The 10,668-nt window shown below is 37.4% G+C and overlaps 1 protein-coding gene across 1 annotated transcript; it reads right to left on the bottom strand.

The window, feature by feature from the left end:
- Positions 1 to 898: 898 nt before the first annotated feature.
- Positions 899 to 9,928, bottom strand: LOC124099997 (olfactory receptor 4B13-like). Its single transcript, XM_046455319.2, has 2 exons — positions 9,008 to 9,928; positions 899 to 929 (listed from the first exon to the last, which is right to left on the bottom strand). Exons 1-2 carry the CDS (start codon positions 9,910 to 9,912, stop codon positions 899 to 901), a joined length of 936 nt encoding a protein of 311 aa, XP_046311275.2. The 5' UTR covers positions 9,913 to 9,928.
- Positions 9,929 to 10,668: the final 740 nt, after the last annotated feature.

Below are 10,668 nucleotides of genomic sequence, written 5' to 3'. Positions count from 1 at the left end.
TACCAAAATATATGAAACACAGAAAAAGCAGTACCTAGAGGGAGGTTTGTAGCACTAAATGTGCACATGAACAAAAACAAAGATTTCCAGTAACCAACCTAACAATGCACCTAAGGACTTAGAAAAACAAGAATGAAACAAACTCAAATTTGGTGGGAGGAAATAAAAAACAGCAGAGCAGAAATAAATGAAATCAAGACTTAAAAAATACAAGACATCAAAATGAAAATAGTTGGTTTTCTGAGATCAAATGAGCAAACCTAATTAGAGATGAAAAAGGAAACATTACAACTGATAGCACAGAAAAACAAAAGATCCTAGAACTTACTATGAATAATTATACTCTAGAAAATTATTAAAAATAATTACATGTGTAATATATTATTTAGATGTCCCAGATTGTTTATGACCAGAAATTTATTCCTTAATTAAATTACACATGTAATATACTATTCAGATGTCTCAGATTATTTGTGACCAGTAATTTATTCCTTTCTTCCTATTTAATAATTTTCTAGAGTATAATTATTTATGAGGGGTGAGAGGGAAACGGAGGGGTAGGGGGTTAGCAATGATGGCGGAATGTGATAGACATCATTATCCAAAGTACATGTATGAAGACACGAATTGGTGTCAACATACTTTATATACAGACATATGAAAAATCCTGCTGTATATGTGTAATAATAATTATAATGCATTCCGCTGTCATTTATGTTTTTAAAAATCAATAAAAACAAATAAATGAACGAATAGTATATTACACTGGTGTTGTATATGCCTTTTTTCTTCTTTTTGCTCTAATTTTTACTATTTTAACATCCTTTACTTTTCATAATACATACTTGTGTTTGTTTTATGTACTCTACTGTCTTCCCATGTACTTGTCTACCCAAAATTACTTCCTGTCTATTCTCCTGCTACAAACCCTCTTCATTAGATTTCTCTTTCACACTTCTAAGATCTACTAACTCTATATCCTCATATCCTGCCTCCTCAGCTTATCATCCTATGCCTCACTACGTTCACTGTCCACCATCAGAAACTGTAAACCTTTTTACAAACCAACCTATTTTATTATAGATAATAATAGAATTCAACATTTCTGTACATTGTGACCAAACTGTAAACATCTTAATAACAATGAATTGTTTATAGGTGCTACATTGGGATTCTATCAGGATCTGTTAACATTGTCCTTCCCCACAAAGGAGAGGTATTAAAACCCTACAGGAGCACTATTAACCAATAGGTAAAAATGATAATGCCTCAGACCCACAGCACTAGAAGGGAAGACACCCAGCAACATGAAAAGAGAAGGGAAGAAAGTGCCCCAAACAAATCAAGATATCACATGATTAGAATCCATGGCTAGCACAGTGGAAGAAATTACAGAGAAGAAGTTCAGGATGTACATGATTTACATGAATTAAGGGATGATATAAGAGAGCAAATACAGGCAGCAAAAGATCATTTCAACAAAGAGCTACATAAACAAATACAGGAAGCAAAATATTACTTCAATAAGGAGATAGAGGTTCTTTTAAAAAAAACAAACATAAATCCTTGAAATGAAAGAAACAATAAACCAAATTAAAAGTTTAATTCAAAGCATCACAGTATATCACTTGGAAGACAGAACCTCAGACAATGAAGACAAAATATATAATCTTGAAAAGAATGTAGACCACACAGTGTAAATGATAAGAAACCATGAGAAGAACATTCAAGAAATATGGGATAGCATTAAAAAAAACAAATTTATGAGTTATTGGGATAGAGAAAAGCATAGAGCTCCAAACCAAAGGAATGAACAATCTACTCAATGAAATAAAATCAGAAAACTTCCCAAACATGAAGAATGAATTAGAAATCCAAATTCAAGAAGCTTACAGGACACCAAATGTATAAAATAACAACAGATCCACACCAGTACATTATAATGAAAATGCCCGACATACAGAATAAGGAGAGAATACTAAAAGCCATGAGAGAACGGAATCAGATTACATACAGGGGGAAACGAATTAGAATAACTGCAGATTGTTCAATCCATGCCCTGAAAGCTAGAAGATCCTGGAACAACATTATCAAGCTCTAAAAAAAAAAACATGGATGCCAACCAAGAATTTTGTATCCAGCAAAATTAAGCTTTAGATTTGATGATGAAATAAAAACTGTCCACGATAAACAAAAGTTAAAAGAATTTACAGCTAGAAAACTGGCACTGCAAAACATCTTCGGCAAAATATTCCATAAAGAAGAATTAAAAAGCAACAATGAAAATCAGCAGAGGGAGGTATTCCACTAAAGGAAAAACCAATCAAAGGAGAAACCAAGTCAAGTTGAATACCAAAAGCAAACAAAATGGCTGGGAATACAAATTATGTCTCAATAATAACCCTGAATGTTAGTGGCCTAACCTCATCAATCAAAAGACATAGGCTAGCAGATTGGATTTTAAAAAGACCCAACAATATGCTGCCCCCAGGAGACTCATCTGATAGGAAAAGACATACACAGGTGAAAGGTTGAGAAAAATCATAACACTACATGGACTATGGAAGCAAGCAGGGGTTTCCATTCTCATATCAAAGTAGACTTCAAGCCAAAGTTAATCAAAAGGGATAAAGAAAGACATTTCATACTGCTCAGGAGAACCATACACCAACAAGGCATAACAATTATAAATATATATGCCCCAAACAATGGACCATCTTAGTTCATCAAACAAATTCTTCTTAAGTTCAAGAGTCAAATAGACCACAACACAATAATTCTGGGTGACTTTAACACACCTCTCTCATCACTGGATAGATTTTCCCAACAAAAACTGAACAAAGAAACTATAGAACTCAATAATACAATCAATAATTTTGACTTAACTGACATGTATAGAATATTTCATCCTTCCACAAGTGAATGCACTTTCTTCTCAGCAGCACATGGATCCTTCTCTAAAACAGACCATATAATATGCCACAAAGCAACTCTTAGCAAATACAAAAAAGTAGAGATACTACCCTGCATTTTACCAGATCATAATGGAATGAAATTAGAAATCAATGACAAAATAAAAGATAAAATTTACTCCAAAACCTGGAGACTAAAAAAGATGCTACTGAATAAACAATGGGTTGCAAAAGACATCAAGGAGGAGATATAAAAATTCTTAGAGGTAAATGAGAACAATGATACAACATATCGAAATCCCTAGGACACTATGATGGCAGTACTAGGAGGAAAGTTCATTGCACGGAGTTCATTCCTTAAAAGAAGAAAAAGTCAACAAATAAATGACCTAACACTATATCTCAAAGCCCTAGAAAAATAACAAATCAACACCAAAAGCAGTTGAAGAGAGGAAATAATTAAAATCAGACCTGAAATCAATGGAATTGAAAAAAAAGAAAAAATAAACCCATTGAAAAAATTGACAAAACAAAAAGCTGGTTCTTTGAAAAAATAAATAAAATTAACAAACTCTTAGCTATGCTAACAAAGAGAAGAAGAGAGAAAACTCAAATTACTAACATACCTGATAAAATGGTAATATCACAACAGATACTACAGAAATATAGAAAATAATCAGAAATTATTTTGAAAACTTGTACTCCAATAGAAAATACTGAAGCCATCAAAAAATTTCTTAAGTCATATGATTTGCCCAAATTGAATCAGGATAATATACACAATTTAAACAGACCAATATCAAGCAATGAAATAGAAGACATCATCTGAAAGGAAAACTACCCCATTTACAATAGCCTCAAAAATAAAATAAAATACTAGGAAATCAACTTAACAAAAGAGGTGAAAGACCTATACAATGAAAACTACAGACCCATATCTTTAGGTACAGAACCCTAAAGAAAGAAATCAAAGAAGACCTTAGAAGATGGAAAGATCTACCTTGCTCTTGGATAGGCAGAATTAATATTATCAAAATGATCTTACTACCAAAAGCATATACAGATTTAATGCAATTCCGATCAAAATCCCAATGGCATTCCTCATAGAAATAGAAAAGACAGTCATGAAATTCATCTGGAAAAATAAGAGACTCAGAATAGCTAAAGCAATCCTTAGCAAGCAGAGTTAGCACATCCACTTTGGAAAACAGTATAGAGGGGGAAAAAAACTTAAAAAAAAAAATATATAACTACATATGACCCAGCAATCTCTCTACTTGATATACATCTTTATATCATTTGCTCCCCAATGTTTATTATAGCATGTCTACAATATCCATGATAAGGAATCAACTGAGATGTCCATCAATGGATGAGAAGATTAAGAACATATAGTATAGAGAGATTCAAAATAGCAGATTAGAAGCACCCAGCACTTGCCTGCTTCTCCACAAAATAGAATCATACTAACAGGTATGCAGCTGCTTGTTGAAGTGGGTGATGTGGCGGAGTATGGGATACAACAGAGGAAGAGACCTAGAGAGACCCATATCTTTTGGATAATGGAATAGTGGGTGAAAGAGAGTGACCAGCACCAGCTAAACAGCATCATAGCAGGAGGAAGGGAATATCCCCTCAGTGAAGACACAGGTGCCTACATTTGCCCTGCCTTACTGTGCACAGCCTAGAAAGCTCCGGAGAGAATCTTTGTTTAGGGAGCTCTGCGTTCCTAAACAAATATAGTTAATATGCTGCAGCACCAGGCTCTGCCCCATCCTTGGAGTGCACAGCTCAAAAAGATCCTAAATGAATCTGCCTGGTGAGTTCCATATTCCACACTAGCTCATTCCAACACACAGAGTAGCTGAGAGGAATTCCACAAATCCCTGTCACTTATCACCTGGCAAGCACCACAATAAAATGAATCAGGGGGTAAATAGCTCCTAACACTCACTTTGTCCATGAGATGCACAGACTGAGGCCCAGAGAAAAACTTTTCTCAGAATAGGTTGTGAAAATCCACCCCGCAACCCCACTCGAGTATCTCAACAGGGAGACAGAGTTACCTTAGATTACCTTAGATTAGGTATAGGGAAATGAGGGGAGGTGTGGACAGGAGGGGATGTGGGGGTAGGAAGGACAGTAGAATGAAACAGACATCATTACTTTATGTATATATATGACTGCATGACCAATATGATTCCACAACATGTACACTCAGAAAAATGAGAAATTATATCCCCCCTGTGTATTATAAATCAAAGTGTATAAATGCATTCTACTGTCATATATAACTAATTAAAACAAATTTTAAAATTAAAAATTTTTTAAAAAGATATTATATTGGCACAAAAAATGATTTCCTGGGTATGATTCCAATAGCTCAGGAAACAAAGCAAGAATTGACCAATGGATACCATCGAATTAAAAAGCTTCTGCACAGCAAAGAAAACAATGAACAAAGTATAGAGAAACCCAACACAATGGGAAAAAAATCTTTGCTAGATATTCACCTGACAGGATTAATACCCAGAATATAGGAAGAACTCAAAAATTTAACAAGAAAAAACAAGCAACCCAATCAAAAATGGGCCTTGAGTAGACACTTCTCAAAAGAAGGTTCTATCTGTCTTTCTCACCGGGGAAACCAAATCTGCACATGAGTAAGGGAGGGACTATTATCACAGCCTGCTTTAATGCAGGCAGGGAACCAAAGAAGAGAACAGAGACTACTTTTAATCTGCTTAGTTTTGGACCAAATGTTTTGAAATATGCATTATCAGAATTTAAAAGCATAAGACATAGAATAGAGGTTACATTACAGTAAACATCTACTTTTTAAAACATTAAATTCCTGTTTTGTACCACATACTATGTAAAGCACTCAAAGTCAGTTAAGTAACAGAAAGGAAATGCCGCAGTCCGGCTGCAGCAAAATAACCAGGGGGTGACGAACAACTTGTGTACCTTGATACAGCAGGAGTAGGAGCCGTTTATTGTAGGACAGGAGGGGTATATATACATTCCACACAGCTTATCTTAATTAACATAAACTAGATACAGTAGTCAACCAATAAGGAATCTCCACACTTAATGGCTCGCTGGCGTTACTTTACAAACCACTCCCTCTGGCATTTTGCCAGGCGCCATCTTGACTTGTTTACAGACCCTAAAATTTCTCTGGCAAAATGCCTGGTGCCATCCTGATTTATTTACAGACTCTAACAAGGAAACAAATATTTACCAAAAACAAAGGAATGAACTGCCAAGAAGTGCTTGAAATCTTTCAAGGTGGAACCAAGGTCTATTCTGAATAGCACTACAGAACAGAAAGACCAGTGGGTGGACAGAGATGCAATAAGCGCACAAAATTAAGGACCCGCACTAATGTTGATCATACTGATAGCTAATATTTATCTCTGTACCGTGGTTTTTTACTGTTCTTTTTAGTTACACATGACAATAGAATTCATTTTGACATAATTATACAAGCATGGAATATAATTTGTTCTAATTCACTTCCCAGGACTTTCCCTTTCCCTCCCCTCTTCCCTCTCCCTGTTCCCTTCCTTCTATTCTACTGATCTTTCTGCTATTTACTTATAGTTTGTTTGTTTTTAATCAGTGTCTTATGGATGTACATGATGGTGAGACTCACTGTGGTATATTCACAAAGGTACATAGGAATGTGAGGTCTGATTCATTCCACTGTCTTTCCCAATCCCATCCGGGCTCCCTTCCGTTCATTCCCCTTTTTCTTTTCCATTGTACCTTGTCCTTTTCTAAAAGCATTACATGTATTATTTTAATCAGCTTTTTTATTGCTGTGACCTAAATAACTGAAAAAAACAATTAGAGAAGGAAAAATTTATTTTGTCTCATGGTTTCAGAGGTCTCAGTTCATAGTCAGCTGACTCCAGAGTTCTGGGCCAAGGTGAGACAGCACATCATGGCAGAAGAGCATGGCAGAGGAAAGCAGCTCAGGACATGGCAACAAGAAGCAGAAAGAGAGCTTCATTCACCAGGAACAAAATATAAACCTGAAAGTCGTGTCCTACCTCCTCCAGCCATACCCTACCTGCCTACATTACCACCCAGCTAATCCACATCCCTGGATTAATTCATTCATTAGGTTGCAACTCTCATAATATAATAATTTTACCTCCAAAACTTCTTGCATTATCTCATACATGAGCTTTTGGAGGATATCTCATACATGAGCTTTTGGAGGATACCTCATATCTAAACCATAACATGTATGTCATATAATATTCAGAATAAGCTTCTGGAGATTTTTTATTGCTACTGAGCAACAATATAGTCGATCATAAAAGTTAAGTGACTAGGATCTTGGGTTGTGACTGACAGGCAATTGGAACCACCTAATAAAATTTTGGAGCCTGAGCTCTTACAATTTAACAAGAGAGAAATGCTGCCCCACCATGATGGTGTTCATGAAGAATTTGTGAGAGTTGACTTAGCAAGGTTTGGACATGAGCCTCAAAGTTTGCTTATTCAGCAAGTACTTTTGAAGCATCAACTAACTATGTGCGAGATTCACAGAGCTGCCAGGAAGAGGAACAGCACAGAGTGCTACCCTTGACAGCTTACAGTCTCATGAGAGAGAAACCATGGGAAATAATCACAGTCAAAGTGATGGGGTAATGATGACATATAAATGTAAAACGGCCATGGAAACAACCACAATTCTATCCAAGAAAGATGGAGGTCAGACAAGGCCTTATAAGTGGGGAAATTTTAACCTAGGTTTTAAAATCGTGCAGGAATTTTGCATTTAGAAAAGGAAGGCAATGGATTCCAGGCAGAAGCAGTAGCATTTTCACTGGGGTTAATGGTGGGCATCCATAGACATGATCAATGGGGACTACTCCAGGGAAATGTGGAAAATTTCCTGGAGCACTTACGTCTACTCACCTGCATACTGAATTAGTACCTTCAGGAGAAAGGGGAAATCTTCAAGACCTATAACACACCCAGGATGCTCCAACACTCTGCTTGGCAATTGCCTGTATGATTTCAACTGATCCTCAAGGAAAAGTGGATGGAGTGCGTGCAAACTCCCCACAACTGTGTGTAATTCCCAAGTCAACAGGGGCCACTTCACAATATTGGACATTGTGAAAGGGCCCAATGCTATCTTTTGTGCCAACATGTCAAAAGAAGTAAAAATGCTTCAGGGACTTTTCTGATGACTATGATCACACAGTCTATGGTACTAGATGCCAAGAGCCCGCTAGAAGAATAGAAACTTCAAAGAAACTCTTTTTCACATTGTAAGAGAAAAACAGATTGCTGTTCTCGTCTTCAAATTCCCTGATAATTCCTCTGCTTGGTTTCCTTTCTTATTAAAATACAAGCCAATATCATGAGCAATGTTGAACAAATAAGGGAAAAGGAAAGACGGAAGGGAGGGAGGAAAAAGGAAGGGACGATATTACGGGGAAGGAAGGTGAAGTGCTTTCAACCTTCAAAACATTTGCAAAATGTTCCTCTGTACAGGGATGCAAGTAGCTAGAACATTAGGATAGCACAGGGAGATCACCATGGGTGAAAATAATTAAGGAATACTCTATACTAGCTAGTGGAGAGGATATTTAATATTCCCAGTACAAAGACATGATAAATCATCAGTGATAGATATGCTAAATTTTCCTGATGTGATCATTACACATTTCATACATGTATTGAAATATCACACGGTGCCCCATAAATATGTAAAATTACTACAGAGGGAAGCAGAAAGAAATCAAAGAAGTGGTTTTAACTTATAAAACGTGTCAAAATCCACCATTTTGCATTTGCACTTGGTTTGAGCCTTCCAATTCCCCAAACCTTCATACTATTGGATATCATGCAGCCAATAAGATTCAGGGAGAATTCCTCACCTCTATCCCTCAAATATTACACCAGGGTGTCGTGGTTACCAAGGAGAACCACAGAAGAAGTAACACAAAATCCTTTATTTGTTGCTGCCATACTAAAATATCCCACTGAAAATCCATTTCAAACACACAATAATCAGACGTACATCTTTCTATCATGTTCCCATCCCTGGGTTCTCCCTTCTGGCCCACAGCTTCCTCATGGCGATTTTCACCTCTGCGTTTCTCAGTGTGTAGATGATGGGGTTCAGCATGGGGGTGATGACCGTGTAGACCACAGCCACTAGTTTGTCCCCAGTGAAGGTGGACGAGGGCCGCATGTAGATGAAGATGGCAGGTCCAAAAAACAAGATGACGACTGTGATGTGAGAGGCGCAGGTGGACAGGGCTTTGCGCCTCCCCTCTGCAGAGCGTTTCCTCAGGTTGAACAGGATGATGGCATAGGACGACACCAAGATGGTTACGGAAAAGATGGAGATTAATCCACTGTTGGCCAACACAATGATCCCCTCTACAAAGGTGTCCTTGCAGGCTAGCTTGAATAAGGGACGGAGGTCACAGAAATAGTGGTCAATCACATTGGGACCACAGAAGGGCAGATTAATGGTGTTGAGAACCTGAATTATGGAGTGAATGAAGCCCCCCAGCCAGGAACCAGCCACCAGCATGTGACACAGTTGACGGCTCATAATGTTCATGTAATGAAGAGGCTTGCAGATGGCCACGTAGCGGTCATAAGCCATCACCATAAGCAAAAGGATCTCAGTGACCACAAAGAAGTGGAAGAAGAAGATCTGGGCCAGACAGCCCTTCAGGGAGATGGTTTTAACCTTGGCAAGTAAGTCCATGATGAATTTAGGGACCACAGTAGAGGAGTAACAGATCTCCACCAGGGAGAGGTAGCCAAGGAAGAAGTACATGGGGGAGCGCAGACTCTTACTGACACTGACCATCACAACAATGAGGCCATTGCCCACCACAGTGGCCAGATACACGGGGAGAAACAACACAAAGCACACTCTCTGCACCTCTGGATCCTGGAAAAGTCCTGTGATAATTAACTCAGTCACGTTATTTGTACTTGCTCTGATTTCCATTTAGAAAAGATGGATCTCAGACTCCTGTAACAAAGGATATACAGTCATAAGGACATAAACCTCTGAATTCTATCAGACTCTATGGTTTTGGCCCACCCCACATTCATGAATTTTTAAACATATTTTCAAAATTTTGTCACCTGAGAGCTAAGTGGATGGCTGGAAGTAGATCAGAATATAGCTCACTCTCAAACCACAGTTCAGACATAACATTTGGTCATTCACTACTTCATTATTTTTGTTCCAAATTTGCCCATCACTGGCAAACTCTTATCAGCAGCAGGTTAGGATTTTTTCTTTATTTTTTATTGGTTATTTTTATTTATACATAACATTAGGATTCATTTTGACATGATTATAGAAGCATGGAATATAATTTGTTTTAATCCAGTCCCTCTCTTCTCTCCCCCAGTTCCCTTCCCTCTATTCTACTGATCTTTCTGCTATTTACTTATAGTTTATTTTATTAATTAGTGTCTTATGGATTTATATGATGGTGAGATTCACTGTGATATATTGATATGTGTACATAGGAAAGTTAGGTCAGATTAATTTCACTTTTCTTCCCGTATCCCATTTCTTCTCCCTCCCCCTCAATCTCCCTCACCTACTCCACTGATCTTTCTTCTATTTTTATGGAATGCATCCCCCTTTTTTCCTTCCTCCTCCCACCCCCTCTCTCTATTTCAGTCTCTCAGGATTTCTTTTATATAATTCTCTGAACCAAAGACAGTGTTAAGGGCTGGGGTTGGGGCT

The sequence above is a fragment of the Marmota monax genome, unplaced genomic scaffold (genome assembly GCF_021218885.2).
Source record: "Marmota monax isolate L192 unplaced genomic scaffold, Marmota_monax_Labrador192_F-V1.1 WCK01_AAM20220418_F8-fsc00047, whole genome shotgun sequence".
Lineage (NCBI taxonomy): Eukaryota > Metazoa > Chordata > Mammalia > Rodentia > Sciuridae > Marmota > Marmota monax.
Note: the sequence above shows the minus strand (reverse complement) of the source record. Positions and strands in the feature narration are given on the sequence as shown.